The sequence below is a fragment of the Hylobates moloch genome, unplaced genomic scaffold (genome assembly GCF_009828535.3).
Source record: "Hylobates moloch isolate HMO894 unplaced genomic scaffold, HMol_V3 SCAFFOLD_17, whole genome shotgun sequence".
Taxonomy (NCBI): Eukaryota; Metazoa; Chordata; class Mammalia; order Primates; family Hylobatidae; genus Hylobates; species Hylobates moloch.
In genome coordinates this window covers 43,524,854-43,544,879 of record NW_026652292.1, presented here as the reverse complement: position 1 = coordinate 43,544,879, position 20,026 = coordinate 43,524,854, and the positions used below count along the sequence as shown (strand labels likewise).

Genomic DNA, 20,026 nt, shown 5'->3' with positions numbered 1-20,026 from the left:
TTAGGTCTAACATGTAAGTCTTTAATCCATCTTGAATTAATTTTTGTATAAGGTGTAAGGGAGGGATCCAGTTTCAGCTTTCTACATATGGCTAGCCAGTTTTCCCAGCACCATTTATTAGAGAATCCTTTTCCCATTGCTTGTTTTTGTCAGGTTTGTCAAAGATCAGATAGTTGTACATATGCGGCATTATTTCTGAGGGCTCTGTTCTGATCCATTGATCTGTCTCTATTGTGGTACCAGTACTGTGCTGTTTTGGTTAATGTAGCCTTGTAGTATAGTTTGAAGTCAGGTAGTGTGATGCCTCCAGCTTTGTTCTTTTGGCTTAGGATTGACTTGGCGATGCGGGCTCTTTTTTGGTTCTATATGAACTTTAAAGTAGTTTTTTCCAATTCTGTGAAGAAAGTCATTGGTAGCTTGATGGGGATGGCACTGAATCTATATTACCTTGGGCAGTACGGCCATTTTCACGATATTGATTCTTCCAACCCATGAGCATGGAATGTTCTTCCATTTGTTTGTATCCTCTTTTATTTCACTGAGCAGTGGTTTGTAGTTCTCCTTGAAGAGGTCCTTCACATCCCTTGTAAGTTGGATTCCTAGGTATTTTATTCTCTTTGAAGCAATTGTGAATGGGAGTTCACTCATGATTTGGCTCTCTCTTTGTCTGTGATTGCTGTACAAGAATGCTTGTGATTTTTGTACATTGATTTTGTATCCTGAGACTTTGCTGAAGTTGCTTATCAGCTTAAGGAGATTTTGGGCTGAGACAATGGGGTTTTCTAGATATACAATCATATCATCTGCAAACAGGGACAATTTGACTTCCTCTTTTCCTAATTGAATACCCTTTATTTCCTTCTCCTGCCTGATTGCCCTGGCCAGAACTTCCAGCACTATGTTGAATAGGAGTGGTGAGAGAGGGCATCCCTGTCTTGTGCCAGTTTTCAAAGGGAATGCTTCCAGTTTTTGCCCATTCAGTATGATATTGGCTGTGGGTTTGTCATAGATAGCTCTTATGATTTTGAGATACGTCCCATCAATACCGAATTTATTGAGAGTTTTTTAGCATGAAGGTTGTTGAATTTTGTCAAAGGCCTTTTCTGCATCTATTGAGATAATCATGTGGTTTTTGTCTTTGGTTCTGTTTATATGCTGGATTACATTTATTGATTTGCGTATGTTGAACCAGCCTTGCATCCCAGGGATGAAGCCCACTTGATCATGGTGGATAAGGTTTTGGATGTGCTGCTGGATTCGGTTTGCCAGTATTTTATTGAGGATTTTTGCATCAATGTTCATCAAGGATATTGGTCTGAAATTCTCTTTTTTGGTTGTGTCTCTGCCGGGCTTTGGTATCGGGATGATGCTGGCCTCATAAAATGTGTTAGGGAGGATTCCTTCTTTTTCTATCAATGGGAATAGTTTCAGAAGGAATGGTACCAGTTCCTCCTTGTACCTCTGGTAGAATTCGGCTGTGAATCCATCAGGTCCTGGACTCTTTTTGGTTGGTAAGCTATTGATTATTGCCACAATTTCAGAGCCTGTCATTGGTCTATTCAGAGATTCAACTTCTTCCTGGTTTAGTCTTGGGAGGGTGTATTTGTGGAGGAATTTATCCACTTTTTCTAGATTTTCTAGTTTATTTGCGTAGAGGTGTTTGTAGTATTCTCTGATGGTAGATTGTATTTCTGTGGGATCGGTGGTGATATTCCCTTTATCATTTTTTATTGCATCTATTTGACTCTTCTCTCTTTTCTTCTTTATTAGTCTTGCTAGCAGTCTATCAATTTTGTTGATCTTTTCAAAAAACCAGCTCCTGGATTCATTAATTTTTTGAAGGGTTTTTTGTGTCTCTATTTCCTTCAGTTCTGCTCTGATTTTAGTTATTTCTAGCCTTCTGCTAGCTTTTGAATGTGTTTGCTCTTGCTTTTCTAGTTCTTTTAATTGTGATGTTAGGGTGTCAATTTTAGATCTTTCCTGCTTTCTCTTGTGGGCATTTAGTGCTATAAATTTCCCTCTACACACTGCTTTGAATGTGTCCCAGAGATTCTGGTATGTTGTGTCTTTGTTCTCATTGGTTTCAAAGAACAGCTTTATTTCTGCCTGCATTTCGTTATGTACCCAGTAGTCATTCAGGAGCAGGTTGTTCAGTTTCCATGTAGTTGAGCAGTTTTGAGTGAGTTTCTTGATCCTGAGTTCTAGTTTGATTGCACTGTGGTCTGAGAGACAGTTTGTTATAATTTCTGTTCTTTTACATTTGCTGAGAAGAGCTTTACTTCCAATTATGTGGTCAATTTTGGATTAGGTGTGGTGTGGTGCTGAAAAATTGTATATTCTGTTGATTTGGGGTGGAGAGTTCTGTAGATGTCTATTAGGTCCGCTTGGTGCAGAGCTGAGTTCAATTCCTGGATATTCTTGTTAACTTTCTGTCTCGTTGATCTGTCTAATGTTGACAGTGGGGTGTTAAAATCTCCCATTATTATTGTGTGGGAGTTTAAGTCCCTTTGTAGGTCACTCAGGACTTGCTTTATGAATCTGGGTGCTCCTGTGTTGGATGCATATATATTTAGGATAGTTAGCTCTTCTTGTTGAATTGATCCCGTTACCATTATGTAATGGCCTTCTTTGTCTCTTTTGATCTTTGTTGGTTTTAAGTCTATTTTATCAGAGACTAGGATTGCGACCCCTGCCTTTTTTTGTTTTCCATTTGCTTGATAGATCTTCCTCCATCCCTTTATTTTGAGTCTATGTATGTCTCTGCACGAGATGGGTTTCCTGAATACAGCAAACTGATAGGTCTTGACTCCTTATCCAATTTGCCAGTCTGTGTCTTTTAATTGGAGCATTCAGCCCATTTACATTTAAAGTTAATATTGTTATGTGTGAATTTGATCCTGTCATTATGATGTTAGTTGCTTATTATGCTCGTTAGTTGATGCAGTTTCTTCCCAGCCTCGATGGTCTTTACAAGTTGGCATGTTTTTGCACTGGCTGGTACCGGTTGTTCCTTTCCATGTTTAGTGCTTCCTTCAGGAGCTCTTTTAGGGCAGGCCTGGTGGTGACAAAATCACTCAGTGTTTGCTTGTCTGTAAAGTATTTTATTTCTCCTTCACTTATGAAGCTTAGTTTGGCTGGATATGAGATTCTGGGTTGAAAATTCTTTTCTTTAAGAATGTTGAATATTGGCCCCCACTCTCTTCTGGCTTGTAGAGTTTCTGCTGAGAGATCAGCTGTTAGTCTGATGGGCTTCCCTTTGTGGGTAACCCAACCTTTCTCTCTGGCCGCCCTTAACATTTTTTCCTTTATTTCAACTTTGGTGAATCTGACAATTATGTGTCTTGGAGTTTCTCTTCTCGAGGAGTATCTTTGTGGCATTCTCTGTATTTCCTGAATCTGAATGCTGGCCTGCCTTGCTAGATTGGGGAAGTTCTCCTGGATAATATCTTGCAGAGTGTTTTCCAACTTGGTTCCATTCTCCCCATCACTTTCAGGTACACCAATCAGACGTAGGTTTGATCTTTTCACATAGTCCCATATTTCTTGGAGGCTTTGTTCGCTTCTTTTTATTCTTTTTTCTCTAAACTTCTCTTCTCGCTTCATTTCATTCATTTCATCTTCCATTGCTGATACCCTTTCTTCCAGTTGATCACATCAGCTACCGAGGCTTCTGCAATCTTCACGTAGTTCTTGAAACTTGGCTTTCAGCTCCATCAGCTCCTTTAAGCCCTTCTCTGCATTGGTTATCTTAGTTATACATTCATCTATTTTTTTTTTTAAGTTTTTAACTTCTTTGCCATTGGTTTGAATTTCCTCCCATAGCTCAGCGTAGCTTGATCGTCTGAAGCCTTCTTCTCTCAACTCGTCAAAGTCATTCTCCATCCAGCTTTGTTCCGTTGCTGGTGAGGAACTGCATTCTGTTGGAGGAGGAGAGGTGCTCTGCTTTTTAGAATTTCCAGTTTTTCTGCTCTGTTTTTTCCCCATCTTTGTGGTTTTATCTACTTTTGGTCTTTGATGATGGTGGTGTACAGATGGGTTTTTGGTGTAGGTGTCCTTTCTGTTTGTTAGTTTTCCTTCTACCAGACAGGACCTTCAGCTGCAGGTCTGTTGGAGTTTGCTAGAGGTCCACTCCAGACCCTGTTTGGCTGGGTGTCAGCAGCAGTGGCTGCCGAACAGCGGATTTTCGTGGACTGCAAATTCCGCTGTCTGATATATTCTCTGGAAGTTTTGTCTCAGAGGAGTACCCGGCCGAGTGAGGTGTCAGTCTGTCCCTACTGGGGGGTGCCTCCCAGTTAGGCTACTCGGGGGTCAGGGACCCACTTTAGGAGGCAGTCTGCCCGTCCTCAGATCTCCAGCTGCGTGCTGGGAGAACCACTACTCTCTTTAAAGCTGTCAGACAGGGACATTTAAGACTGCAGAGGGGCCGGGCGCGGTGGCTCACACTTGTAATCCCAGCACTTTGGGAGGCCGAGGCGGGCGCATCACGAGGTCAGGAGATTGAGACCATGGTGAAACCCCGTCTCTACTAAAAAATAGAAAAAATTAGCCAGGCGTGGTGGCGGGCGCCTGTAGTCCCAGCTACTCGGAGAGGCTGAGTCAGGAGAATGGCGTGAACCCGGGAGGGGGAGCTTGCAGTGAGCCGAGATTGCGCCACTGCACTCCAGCCTGGGCGACAGAGCAAGACTCCGTCTCAAAAAAAAAAAAAAAAAAGACTGCAGAGGTTCCTGCTTTTTGTTTGTCTGTGCCCTGCCCCCAGAGATGGAGCCTACAGAGGCAGGCAGGCCTCCTTGAGCTGTGGTGGGCTCCACCCAGTTCGAGTTTCCTGGCTGCTTTGTTTACCTAAGCAAGCCTGGGCAATGGCAGGCGCCCCTCCCCCAGCCTTGCTGCCACCTTGCAGTTTGATCTCAGACTGCTGTGCTAGCAATCAGGGAAACTCCGTGGGTGTAGGACCCTCCAAGCCAGGTGCGGGACACAATCTCCTGGTGTGCCGTTTTCCAAGCCCGTTGGAAAAGCACCGTATTAGGGTGGGAGTGACCCGATTTTCCAGGTGCCATCTGTTACCCCTTTCTTTGACTAGGAAAGGGAACTCCCTGACCCCTTGCACTTCCCGAGTGAGGCAATGCCTCGCCCTGCTTTGGCTCGCGCAGGGTGCACTGCACCGACTGTCCTGCACCCACTGTTTGGCACCCCCTAGTGAGATGAACCCGGTACCTCAGATGGAAATGCAGAAATCACCCGTCTTCTGCGTCGCTCACGCTGGGAGCTGTAGACTGGAGCTGTTCCTATTTGGCCATCTTGGCTCCACCCCCCCAACTATTTTCCTTTTAGATATAAATTAATTGCACTTATATAATTATATATATAATTTAATTATATTTAATTATTCTCCCCAGCTCCATTCCAACAGTACATCTTACAGCCACCCTTGTAGCTAGTTACAGCCACGTAACTAAGTTCTGGTCAATGGAATGTAAGCAAGTACAGGTGATTCATGCTTCAGATCATTTCAAGAGTATACTTCCATGTTCCTCTCTTCCCCATGTGCTGGAAATGATGAGAGCTGGAGCAATAATGGAAACCATATGCCAAAGAGAGCAGAGCCGCCAGCTGACTTGGATTCATGGGTGAACACATGGAATACAATGACACACCTACCTTCCCTGTACTGCATTGTGGGAAAAAAACAAAAAAGAAAATGCCCTGTCCTTAAGCCACTGTATACTGTGTTATAACTGTTTAGCCTGTTATTCTACAACATTTACTCTTTCTACTACATATTTAAAAAATATTATTTAGGTAGCCAAAACAACTCAGTAATTGCCATGATGTCTATGCTCCGTGTCTTTAATTATTTACTATCTTCCTATCCTAGTCAAGCGTTACGATGAAATGTTCATGGTCTCTCTGTCTATTCAAACCTTATCCACACTTTAAGACATGACTTAAATCACCATAATGGCCTGATATAAATCTGCCTATATAAAAATACATAATAGTAGTTAAGTAAGAAATCTGTTTCTAAATTGTTGTAACATTGCTTGTGGTATCTTGAAATTTTGCAAAAAAAAAAAAACAATTTTTTTAGGCACTTCATATATTTCTATCTCTCCAACCCTAACAAATAAAATACACTATTTGTTAGGGGTTAAATGTCAAAGTCAGACTACCTGGAACTGAGTCCCAGATTAACTGTTTACTAACTGCAGGATCTTAGACAAGTCACCTGACTTCTCTGTGTTTCACATGTAAAATTTCACATGTAAAAGAGTATTAGTACTTTATAAAGCTGTTGTGAGGATTAAATGAGTTCAGTATATTTAGTTATTATAATAAAAGTTGTTATTATTATAAGTTCCTTGAGGGCAATGGTCTTAGACAGTCATTAGCTTACAGTGGTGTAACTTAAACAATTTTTCAGTTTTACAATGGGTTTAATCAGGATATATGCCCACCGTAAACCGAGGAACATTTGCATTTCTTTATGTCTCTCATGTCATAATCCCTAACAAAGATCCCTCCCAAATAGTAGAACCCTCAGTAAACATTTAAATTCTCTAATTACTGATCTCTATAATTCACCAGATTGATCTTTCAAACTACTGACTCCACTCAAAGAAATTTAGAATCCTTTTCCATTGTCTTTAGTCTCTTTCTAGTGTGTGACTAGGTTATTTGTTCTTTAATTTTTAGCTGAGGCATTCATACTAAAACTAAATTCAGATCACTCACACTGTGCACTTCCACTAATCCTACTATAGGGCAGAGAACTGCTATTAATAGAATAAGTCCAGGTATTTCTGAATGATTTCAGTTTTGTTTTTCCCTATATCTAATACTGGACACTGAATACTACTTAACAAGCTCAATATTTATTCATTTTCAAATACTTACCTCACAGTGGTTGTTTCAAGCATTTGTATTGCTTAATTTCATTCTTACCTTCATTCCTGCCAGTGCCTCTAGCCAGACTTCATAAACATTTGGCATTAGCTCACCACTTATTCTTACTCTCAAAATACGTCTCTATATCCTCTTTCGTTAATTAATCTCTAAGGTAATTACATTAGTCATCTTCTCTTAAAAACTAACCCTTCCACTTCAAATTTATTATATTTTTATTGATACATAATATTTGTATGTACTTATATGGCACATGTAATTTTTTTTGCATACATAGAATGTGTAACGATCAAGTCAGGGTATTTAAGGGTATTTATCGTCTTGAGTATTGATCACTTCTATGTTTTGCAAACATTTCAAGTCCTCTCTTCCAGCTATTTGGAAATATACCTTAATCAATATCACTTCACCCCCTTCCCCCCATCCTTCTCAGGCTCTGATATCTATCATTTAAATCAATGATTCTATAGGAGAAAGTAAATAGGGAAGCTTATCAGATTCAATAAAAGAAGACCTTTTGAAAATACATAGGATCATGGCTATAGTGTCACCTTTCACTTTAATCAGTATTCTGTTGCGCTGGGGGTTGATGAAAGGTTAAAAATCACTGGTCTTGATGTTATATCTTTCTGCCTCCTAAAAGATCTCATACTCATCTTCACAATTTCATTGACATCTTCAAAGTCTGTCTTTTCTCTGGCTAGGTCTTCCGCCTTCAATAAATGTATCTTTTTTTCTCTAAACCCTTCATTTGACCCTGCCGTATACTGGTAAAAGTTGTAGAAGACATACGTTGGGATGGCTGCCTGGGTCACCATAATTCCCCCAGTAGCCACAGCCATGGCTATGCTACCTGTTCTAGTTCCCTGACTGTGGCTGCCTGTGCCAAAAGGAGCCCTTGGATCCATGGTGAGTCTATTAGGTTTTCTCTCTTGGGAATATAAAAACGTAAGAGAGCGAGATGGTGGTTTAAGTAGTCATCTCACTGTAAAGCCCCCTTAGGCTGCAGAGGTCCTGCCTTTCCCAAAGCTTGACTGTATAGCATTTCCTTCAGAATCTTCGAATTGCTCCCCAGTGTCTTCCAAATACTCCCCACAATGTCTTCTCTCTCCTTTTTTTTCCCATAAGTAAGCCAAAATTGATTCTGCAATTTGCAACTTGGAAAACTGAAACTCATCTAGGTGTACACTGTGCTGGTATCCAACATATGTCCCACAGGCAAAAGTAACACCTCTAATCCTGAAAATGTATTCAAACTCACTAGTAATCAGAGAACGTAAATTAAAACCACAATGAGATGCAAAAAGACTGGCAAAAATAAAAAATGCTGACCACACAAAATGTTGGCAGGGATGTGAAAGAGCAAGAACTTTCATCAACGGAAAGTTGAAAAACTTTCTGATAACTTTTCAGTAACTGGAAAAGTTACTGATTATAAATTGATACAACCATTTTGGAAATCAATTTGATATTATTAAAGCTGAAATTAAACATTCCCTATGACCAAGCAATTATACTACTGCATGCCTAAAGAAATCTGTGCACTTACGTACCAGGACGCAAAAGCAAGAATGTTCACAGCAGTATTTTTGATAACAACCACAGTTGGAAATTATTCAAATGTCCACCCACAGTAAAACAAACTTATACAATGGAATCAGTGGACTACAGCTACATGCAATTAAAAATGACAAACGTATATAAGCAAGTCACAAAAGTGCATACTTTTAAACTTTTAACATTGGCAAATAATATTGTTTGCAATATTTTTAACAAATATTTTTAACAAATATTGTTAACAATATATTTAACATTGGCAAATAATATAAATTGCAGATATACATACTGGTAGTAAAAACTGTAAATAAAAGTAAGGAAAGGATTACTATAAAAAGGCAATGGTGGTTAGCCTATAGGATAGAGGATGGAAACTATAGTCAGACAGGGACCTTGGTAAACTTCTGGTATGTCAGCATTACTTGATTTTTTGACCTGGGTAGAGTTAACATGGTATTCACTTTTTTAACTGTTAAACTATACATATTTGTATTATATTATGTATTTTTAGGTATATATGTGATATTTCATTGCTTAAAAAAATTAAATCATGTGATCATTTTCCTGTTAGATGTGTAAGTAAGTATATGTCATCTCAAAAGCCAGGTTACATTCTAAAAAAACTGAAAGGTAGTTACAAAGAAAGTTGACTTGAATGCATAAGATAAAATGATGGTTATCTTTACTACAGATTTCATAGCAAAAAACAGAGGTCTTTCTAAAATATTCACTTACAGATGAGATGTATTACCCCTTCCACTCAAAGTGGGACGGGTTTTTTCTACTCTACTCAGCCCTCAACATCATTCTGCTAGCACTTCAGTGAGTCATACCAAATGGTTTACCAACAAACAACACTGTCTGCATCAAAATGTTCCACTTTAATTCCAATAATAGGAAAAGCCCTCTTTCAAAAAACTAAGAAATGCTTGTAGAACAATATTATTTGTAGATAAATAATCATAATCACCATAGCTACCACATATATAGCGCTTACCATTAACTAAGTCCGTTACATGTTATTACCTCATATAATACTCAGCACTCTGAAGTGGGTTTATTAGTGCCCCATTTTATATATGAATAAGTTCAGTTACAGAGAAGTTAAATAATTTTCCCAAGTAAAAAGTAGAAAAGCTTGCATGGGAATGAGAGAATCAAATTCATAAATAATTTTAAAAAGCAGAAATACTGGCCGGGTGCAGTGTCTCATGCCTGTAATCCCAGCACTTTGGGAGGCCAATGTGGGCGAACCACGAGTTCAGGGGTTCAAGACCAGCCTAGCCAACATGGTGAAACCCCGTTTCTACTAAAAATACAAAAAATTAGCTGGGCATAGTGGCGGGCGCCTGTAATCTCAGCTACTCGGACGGCTGAGGCAGGAGAATTGCTTGAACCTGGGAGGTGGAGGTTGTAGTGAGCCAAGATTGCACCACTGTACTCCAACCCAGGTAACAGAGTGAGACTCCGTCTCAAAAAAAAAAACAAACAACAAAAAAAATTGAAATACCACATGATCTCACTCATATGTGAAATATAAAAAAATTGAACTCATAGAAGTGAAAGAGCAGAATGGTAGTTGCCAGTGACTGAAGGACAGAAGGGGATTGGGGGAATGTTGGTCAAAGTATACAAAATTTCAGTTAGATATGAGGAATAAACTCAAAAGATCTATTGTACAAAATGGTGACTATAGTTAATAACATATATTGTATTCTTAAAAATTGCTAAGAGAGATTTTAAGTGTTCTCACCATAAAAAAAATGCATATATTAACTCAACTTAGTCATTCCACAATGTAAACATATTTCAAAACATGTTGCCTATGGTAAATATGCAAAATTTTATCAATTAAAAACTTTAAACATTTAAAAAAATAAAATAATTGAAGCCCCATACCATGTAAAATAAAATAAAACTTATTTTGCTCCTCTTTGTATCTCTTTTAAAAAAGAGCAGAAATGCATATGTGGGGCACAGTTTAAAAGTATGTTCTTAATGGCATCCTTATGTTTTCATTTAGTTAAATTCAAACCTAATAATCCATAGAGTATATATCAGAGACACAGTGGAGCTGGAAGGATATGCTTATGCCACTCCCACAATTTATTCTTTTATTCACATTCAATAAACATTTACCAGCAGCTTAATGTGTACAACCTGTGTAACAGGCACTGGATACAAAGACAAATATGACATAGTCCCCTGCCTATAACAATCTACAGTATGGGAAACAGACGAGAACATAAATAAGAGTTTCTCAGTACATCAGAATTTACCAGAATCCCATACCTTCACTTTGAAGTACAAAGATTCAAAGTGATATACTTCTTGGCTGATTCTAATTATGACCTCATTCTGTAGCTCACTGGTTCTCAATGTGTGCTCTTGGACCAACAGTATCACTATTGCTTACTATTTAATAGAAATGCAAAATGTAGGCCCCACTCCAAGCCCACAAAATCAGAAACTCGAGAGGGGGGCCCAGCAATCTGTGTTTTTTTGTTTGTTTGTTTTTTGAGACGGAGTTTTGCTCTCGTTGCCCAAGCTGGAGTGCAATGGCGCCATCTTGGCTCACTGCAACTTCCGCCTCCCGGGTTCAAGCAATTCTCCTGCCTCAGCCTCCCAAGTAGCTGGGATTACAGGCACATGCCACCACGTCAGGCTATCCCATGCCCTAGTTTCACTTATAAAGACAGGATTATTAAAATAACCATTTATTACTTCAAATGGCCTCTCTTCTTATAATCTTACATAAATTTAAAAACTCTCAATTTCCAACAGATCTTAAATCCATAAAAAGTGGTCCAAAGCCTTTGTTAAAGGAAAATATTAAAAACGTATGTAATGTATTGATTCCTGTTTTATACTTAATCAAAGACTGATTATGATATTTAACAGTTGTCATCTATTTCTGACTCTAAATAAGGTGAGAAACACTTAGATAAGTGCATAAAGACAATTTAAAGGAAAAAGGTACTATATAGTACATCTGTAAGTCAAAAGGATTCCTTTTTAAATGTCTACCCAAATCAAGTAATTTTAACTGTCCCACTCCCAAATCCAAAAGTGCATCTTCTCTTTCAGATTGGCCAAATGCAGAAGGACTGCTTTGGTTTCTCAAATTATTACCAGGATAAATCACTAGTGAGTTTACCTTTTTACTCTGCACAATTTTTTCTAACTACTTTTTGACAGTTTTAGTTTGAATAAAATGCTTACACAACCATAAGAAACTTTAAAAACACAACTTTACAGGTGAATGTTTTATATTAATATAGTAATGAACTTGAAAGATTCAATGATCTGAATGGTACCAACACAAAAGGCCACAATGAAAATGTAGAGGTATCTTCTACGTCACCATCTTCAAAATGCTGTGGATATGCATATCCATCCTCGCACATTATCCCACCACAGATGCACACACATGCACATGCATACACACACGCACCCCTATTTTTAAAAATAACCTACTATGGATTTACTGTCTAACTGCTATGACCCACATCATACCTGACCTAAAGTATGAATCACATTTTGAGGGATAAGCACTAGGTCAATACTTTATTGTATAAAGTATGTAAGCTATCTTTAAAATTGCTTTCTTAAAAAAAATCTTCAAAGGGTCATTTCAGGTCCCAATATCACCAAATTTATAAAATGAGATGCATCTACCCTAACCATATGTCTTATGTCTTTATTAAAAAAGATACAACAGAGAAGACCTGAAATAATTTGACCAAACAAGAAAAAAGAAAATCCAAGAGAAACAATGCCCAAGGAATACAATTTAAAAGGTTCTACCAAAGCTTACCTCTTTAGGGCACTGATTTTTGCAACAACTGAGGAGGTTCTTTTCATTTACATCAGCTGTGGTTATTTTTCTAAAAATAAGAAAGTTGATGACATTCAAACAAAAATCCATTTTATAGCATAATTTTTCTAAAAATAACTCATAATTTCAAACATATCCATAAAATTATCTTTTTTCCTCAAGAAATACTTTAATTATTTCTCTATCTGTAACAATTATCTTCAAATTACTTAACTGATCTGATAACTCAAACCATCCAGCCCTTTATTACTAACAAGTCAAATGCCAAAAGTGTAATCGCTGCAAGAAGTAAGTACAAAACACACACAAAATATCATCTGGGCCTGGCCTCTCTTTAATAGTTTCTGTAACTATCTTTCCCTATAGATTTATTATTATAATTCATAATTACAATTGTTCTTAATGCCCCTACATAAAAAAATTTAAAACTAATTATTTAATATGTTCAAATTGAGGAATTTAGGCTATTTGGTGAGAAATAAAATTAACCTATTTTAAAAACTTGGGTAAGCTATTAATATTAGAAATTAATTCACTTTAGGCCAGGTACAGTTGCTCTAATCTATAATCTCAGCACTTTGGGAGACTAAGGCAGGCGGATCACTTGAGGCTGGGAGTTCGAGACCAGCCTGGCCAACATGGTGAAAGCCCATTTCCACTAAAAATACAAAAATTAGCCAGGCGTGACGGTGCATGCCTGTAATCCTGGCTACTCAGGAGGCTGAAGCATAAGAATCGCTTGAACTCAGGAGGCGGAGGTTGCAGTGAGTCAAGATCATGACACTGCACTCCAGTCTGGGTGACTGAGCAAGACTCTGTCTCAAAAAAATAAAAATAGTAATTCACTTTAGATCTCATCATTTTAGAACAGTCGGTACTTTAAAATGCTTTTATATCTCAGTGAGTAATTCAGAAAAAAGTCACAAACATCAAGGAATAAACCTACTTTCCAATAGACACTGCCTAAGTCAGTAACTAGTGACAATCTAAAACTCCCTATCATATGCATCTCACTTTTCTTTTTCCCATACCTTTTTTCTCCTTTCCTTTATTCTGTATTTTCTTACTTTTCCTATTCTTGCTTTCACCAGACATAACTGCCAAAATATACCATAAGTTCAGTCTCCTTAATGTTAATTAAAACTATTATCTAAATATTCACACTAAATTAGCTATAAATATACTCTAAGATATTTCTTGGCAAAGTTCCACTTAATACCACAAAGTTTTTATGCTGGCTCTATTAAACACTATTGCATTTTTAAGATTCTTACAAGTAGAATGTTCACCTCTGAACTTAAGAGTTAATATTATTTTATTCCTGTTACTCTATACTTAGGAATAAATTAACTTTTCAAGTTCTATATCTTTTACAACCAAATTCTACAGAAGAAATTAACATGAAGCAGAAAAAGACTATGGTATAATAATATATACATATTGGTTTCCGTCCATGGTTCTTGGCTCATCACTCCCACAGCCCCTGTTATTTTTCCCCAAGGCATGCCATTAAAACTAAAAATATAACCTTCCTCCGCTTTTCTGTCTTGAGCAGGCCATAAAGAAATTCTCTGACCTACCTTGTCTGATTGTAGGTCCTAAGACCCCATTTCAGAAGGGGTCCTGTCCCATACTCTGGAAGAAGGAAAACTGCACACACAGGCCAAAAAGAACTGAAACAGGCCTTGTTGGGTTTCCCCACTCGGTCTATAATTATTAGATCACACCCTCTGTCCAGTCACACTACTACATGAGTGTCCATACTTCAATCATGCCTATCCAATGAATTCTCCATAAAGGCCCAAGAAGATAGGGTACGAAAAGCTTATGAATAGCTGAACAGAGGTTCCTGGAGGGTGGTATGCAAATGGTGGGGCGGGGGTAGGAATGGAATCGCCATATCCCTTCTTTCATACCTCACTCTATGTATCTCTTCATCTGTATACTTTGCAGTATCCTTTATAATAAACCAGTAAACATAAATAAGTTTTTCTCTGAGATCTGTGAGGCACTCTAGCAAATTAATCAAATCCAAAGAGGGGGCTGTGTGAACCTAAACTTGAAGCCAGTCAGTCAGAAATTCCAGAGGCCTGAACTTCATACTAGTGTCTGAAGGGGAGGCAGTCTTGTGGGACTGAGCCCTCAACCTACAGGATCTGACACTTTCTCCAGGTAGTCTCAGAAATGAATTAGAGGACACCCAGCTGGTGCCTGCTACAGAAGTGATTGTTTTCTTCTTGGTTGGAAGAAACTCTCACACATTTGGTCACAAAAGTCTTCTGTGTTGATTGTGTTTTAAGAGCAGAGGAAAAACAGTTTGTGTTTTTTTCCATACAGGACTAAAAGGAAAAGATGACTTAAATAATTCACTGAATTGAAAACAAATGAAATTATTAGAACTGAAGCGATAGAATTCTATATTAAAACATATACTTTAATATGTATTTGAGAAAAAAAATCTGTAGTGCTGATGTAATGGAAGCCACCTTAATCCAAATATATGCACATGTCCCCCTCAAAAAACATATAGCTCATTAATAACAAATAAAATCACTAAATCCCACGACCACAGCACAACTAGAAGACACAAATTTCTACAAACTTCAAATTACCTATAACTAGGGAAAAAAAAAAAAAAAAAAACTCCTGATAGAGCTATTTTTCAAGCTCCCAATGCAAGTATTTTCATAGAGCTAGTGGAGTTCTGAAAAAAACTAAATGGAACAGAAGAGGAGGCTGAGCTAAAATCACAACAGAAAAAGGTCCCCCTAAATATGAAAATACTGAAAATATCCTGGTAGACCACAGCACTAACTAAAGGGAATGGATTTTAAAAAGTACACAAGGCTGGGTGCAGTGGCTCACGCCTCCAATCCCAGCACTTTGGGAGGCCGAGGAAGGTGAACTGCCTGAGCCCACGAGTTCGAGACCAGCCATGGCAACATGGCAAAACCCCATCTCTACAAAAAACACCAAAATTCGCCTGGTGCGATGGTGTGCACCTGTAGTCCCAGCTACTAGGAAAGCTGAGGTGGGACGATCATCTGAGCCTGGGAGGTCAAGGCTGCAGTGAGCCGTGAGTGTGCCACTGCATCCAGTCTGGGAGACAGAGAGACACCTTGTCTCAAAAAAAAAAAAATAAAGAAAATTTAAAAAGTACACAAGATTCAAGTAGCCAATCTTGGAAAGGCAACACTCTGGGAAGAAGGTAAAAAGGGAAAGGCAGACTTTAGACTTCAGACTTGCTTCAAAATAAAATAAAATAAAATAAGTACACAAGATTCAAGTAGCCAATCTTGGAAAGGCAACACTCTGGGAAGAAGGTAAAAAGGGAAAGGCAGACTTTAGGCAGACTTCTTTAGACCCAGCAAAAGAAGAAGGGAAATTTAAGATTTTGCAAGACCAAAGAAAACAAAAGTAAAATAAGGACACATAACTCCTCTTCTCTTCTCAGCACCACCCTAAAATGCCAACCATTTAAAAAATTGTATTTTCCCACACTGGCAAGAGAGTGGTCATCAACTAGAAATCTTATACTAAGCTCTGTCCAAAAACATAAAGATATGTAATTTACAACTATAAAAAACTACTATATGAAAATAAACAGAAAATGACATCCAAAGACTTTTCGCTGATGAAAATCCCCTCCTGTATCTCTCACCCAAAAAAAGAAGTACAAAGAAGAAAACTGGAACATAATATTCCAAACTGAATTAACTATATGAAATGCTGCCTATACAGAAGCGTTAACCTAGCAGCCCTGACCACTGTCTTTTGAAAGCCCTCCTTGTTAAGACTAGCCCTTGGCTGGTACTTGGGAATCTGGATTTCAGGAAGGTTCCCACCATTCCCAGAACTGGTAAAAACAGCTGACTATGTCTAAACTGTATAAATCAAATGGTTTATGCTGAACAGTTGCTTTCCCTCTGAGAGCCCTAAACGCTGGTATGTACCAGGTGAGGCTGCCTATGTAGCCTTCCCCCAGTACAAACTCTAGGTGCTCAGTCTCTAACGAACTTCTCTGGTTGGAAACATTTTACAAGTGTTGTCACAACTCAGTGCTGGGAGAATTAAGTACAAACTATGTGGCTCCACTGGGAGCAGACTCTGGGCGCTTGTGACTGGTTTCCCCTACACTTCACCTCATGTGCCTTTTCCCTTTGCTGACTGTGCCTCCTACCCTTTTGCTGTAATAACTCATAGCTGTAGGTATAACTATATGCTGAGTCCTGTGAGTCCTGGCAAATTACCCAATATGAGCATGGTATAGGGCTCTTTAGTACACTACCACCTTAAGTCAGAAAAGCAAAACCTAAGAACATAACGGAGAAGAAATGAACAAAGATTGATTGAATTCACGAAAAAAATTAAGATAAAATTACATCAGAAATAAAAACTAAATTACAAGGTGCTCATGGAAGAACATATTTACAGAACATACTTGAATCAAAATTTAATAAGGCTCCCTGAAATGAGGCAGCAAAACCACCTAGATGGTAAAAATGAGATTTAGAAAAAAGTATCAAAGAAGTAATTGAGTGAAATGGGCGACAGAAAAAGAAAATCCAACATATATACAATTGGTATCACTAAACAACAAAATAAAATAAATGAAACAGATCTGGTATTTAAAACTATAATCCAGGAAAATAAAAATACTGAACTTATATGTTGAAAGGGCTAATCAGGTACCTGAAAAAATTTATCAAAAATTATTAACCCTGAGTCGTACCTTAATAAAAACATTAGATTTTAAAGATGGAGGAAGAGGAGGAGGGAAGTGAAGGAGAAAGAAACAACTTTAGGGGTCCCAGGTAAAAAAGATCAATTAACTCATAAGGAAAACAGACTGGCATCAAATTTCTCAAAAGTAAAATATAAACGAAAGCAGCATAGAGCAACATTCCCAAGAAACTCTAGGAAAGAACGCATCAATAAAAGACTTTTTATACAATTGTAAATGCTATAGCAAAACATTCTTAAAACATGCAAGGGAATGTTTAAGAATTAAGCATTCGGCCGGACGCGGTGGCTCACGCCTGTAATCCCAGCACTTTGGGAGGCCGAGGCGGGCGGATAGGAAGTCAGGAGGTCAGGAGATCGAGACCATCCTGGCTAACACAGTGAAACCCCATCTCTACTAAAAATACAAAAAATTAGCCGGGCAAGGTGGCAGGCGCCTGTAGTCCCAGCTACTCGGGAGGCTGAGGCAGGAGAATGGCATGAACCCTGTGGGGCGGAGCCTGCAGCGAGCCGAGATCGCGCCACTGCACTCCAGCCTGGGCGACAGCAAGACTCTGTCAAAAAAAAAAAAAAAAAAGAATTAAGCATTCAGGGAATACTATACTCACAAGCTCTCTTGGGGAAACTAGTAGAGGATGCACTTCCTTCAACCAAGAGAAGACTGGGAAATTTCAGCAAAAAGACTGATGGTTGATTGAAATTTAAAATTGAAAATCTAAGAAAAAAAGGGCTGGGCACAGTGGCTCATGCTTGTAATCTCAGCACTTTGGGAGGCCGAGGCGGGTGGATCACGAGGTCAGGAGATCGAGACCATCCTGGCTAACACGGTGAAACCCCATCTCTACTAAAAATACAAAAACAAAATTACCCGGGCGTGGCGGCAAGCACCTGTAGTCCCAGCTATGCGGGAGGCTGAGGCAGGAGAATGGCGTGAACCCGGGAGGCGGAGCTTGCAGTGAGCCGAGATCGCACCACTGCACTCCAGCCTGGGCGACAGAGCGAGACTCCATCTCAAAAAAAAAAAAAGAAAAGAAAAAGAAAAAAGGTCAGAATGGGGGTAGAATAATATATAAATGTCGTATGTTCTGAAAAAGAATAAAACATGCAACTAAACAATGAGAAGAGGAGAGAAAAAAGGCAAATAAAATAAACTCACTGATTGTCATATAGTCTTAAATGAGAACCAGGTGATAAAATTAAAAGCTGACAAACCAGTTAGTAAAAGATGAAAGAAACAAGGGTCTAACGACATTAAAAACATACAAAAAAAAAAAATAATCAACCACTAAACGAAAACAAACCTTAATAGGAGAAAATTGAAAGTAAGAGCAAAGAGAACGTATCACATAAAGAAAAGGTGACATAATACAAACAGTAATCATAAAGTAATAATGCAGAGCTAAACCAAAGATATTAGTGATATTAAAAATTGTTAAAGGACTTACTTAACTTGCCTATTAAAATGAAAAAGGGGATGCATAAGAATTCAAGCCAAAGTGTTAAATGTGACAAAGGATACCTTTCAATGCTAAAAGCCATAATTATTAAAAATTCTGTACGACATATAACAGCTTAATCATCTTTATAAGCAAAAACTACAGCAGCTGCAAAGAGATACAGAAACACACTAACAGGCTAGGCATGATGGCTCATGCCTGTAATCTCAACATTTTAGGAAGCTGAGGCAGGAGGGTCTCTTGAGCCCAGGTTTTTTGAGACCAGCCTGGGCAATATAGTGAGACCGCATCTCTACAAAAAGTTTCTTAAAAATTATCCAGGCATGGTGGTATGTGCCTGTAGCCCCAGCTACTTGGGAGGCTGAGGTGGGAGGATCACTTGAGCCCAGGAGTTCAAGGCTGCAGTGAGCCATGACCACACCACTGCACTTCAGCCTGGCCAATAGAGTAAGACTGTGTCTCAAAACACAAAAACAAAACAAAAAGAAACACACTAATAATATGGAATTGTAATACAGCATTTTCAATATAAGACAAAGCTACCATATTAAAACATGATCCACAGACACAACCCAAATCCTATATCCTGATTTTTACGATATTACATCTTCTCAAGCACATGGAACATTCACTAAAATTGATCACCTTATTTTACAAAGGAAGCACTGTTAAGTTCCATAAATTAGAAAAATATTTACAAAGACATGCTCTGATCACAATGCAATAAAACTAGATCTTCTATTTTAAAAATCTTGAGTATAGGAGGAAATATAATATAAAGACATAGAAACTCTCAAATATAAAGAAAGTAGTATACACATGAATATATGGAATACACCTAAAGCAATAAATAATCCATAAGCTTTAAGCACATCTATGATAAAAATGAAAGCATGAAAATAAATGAATTAAATTCTCAATTCTTCTTAAAGAAATTTAGAAATTTCTTTTTAAAGGAAATAATAAAATAAGAGCAGAAAAAATGTGGTAAATCATAAAAGAAGTCAATCCAGTTAATCAAAATCCTAGGTTTTTTAAAATAAAAAAATGTACTACCTAACACTCAAGAAAGAGGGAGAAAGCAAAAATATTCAAAATAAGAATGACAAGTGGAAATCATAAAACAACAAAATTTTAATCACAATAAGCAACTACTTTACAAACTTTTATACAAATAAATTTGAAAAATCTAGATGAAATAGATAATTTCTAAGGAAAATAATAGTTTTCCAAAAATGACCCCATAAGAGAGAGAAATTTTCATTAGAAAAAATAGAGAAAGTTATCAAAAACAACACACACACATCAGGCCCAGATGGTTTCATAGAGGAATTCCATAAAACCCTCAATGACCAGTTAATCCCAATGATACTACATATTCTAAAGCATAGAAAACCAAGGAAATAGCCAAGTTTATTTTATAAAACAAACATAACATTGATACCCAAATCTGACAAATACAAAATTTAAAAATTATAGACTAATACAATTAATGAACATTTTTAAAATCCTAAACATTAGCAAATCCAAA

At 37.9% G+C, this 20,026-nt stretch overlaps 1 protein-coding gene and 1 long non-coding RNA gene across 4 annotated transcripts in view; one reads left to right on the top strand and one right to left on the bottom strand.

Annotated features, from left to right (window-relative positions):
• LOC131381605 (uncharacterized) overlaps positions 1-20,026 on the top strand; it is a 70,991-nt gene that overhangs the window by 24,841 nt on the left and 26,124 nt on the right. The window lies entirely within an intron of this gene.
• The window catches only part of NFXL1 (nuclear transcription factor, X-box binding like 1), a 52,030-nt gene continuing 44,192 nt past the window's right edge, over positions 12,189-20,026 (bottom strand). For 2 of the 3 annotated variants that reach the window (XM_032135712.2, XM_032135713.2), the window contains one exon: positions 12,190-12,344. In XM_032135712.2, coding sequence (XP_031991603.1) covers positions 12,251-12,344 — 94 coding nt within the window. In that variant the 3' untranslated portion in view covers positions 12,190-12,250. Of the gene's footprint in view, positions 12,345-20,026 lie in introns of all 3 variants that reach the window. The other variant, XM_058430031.1, reaches the window with a different exon arrangement.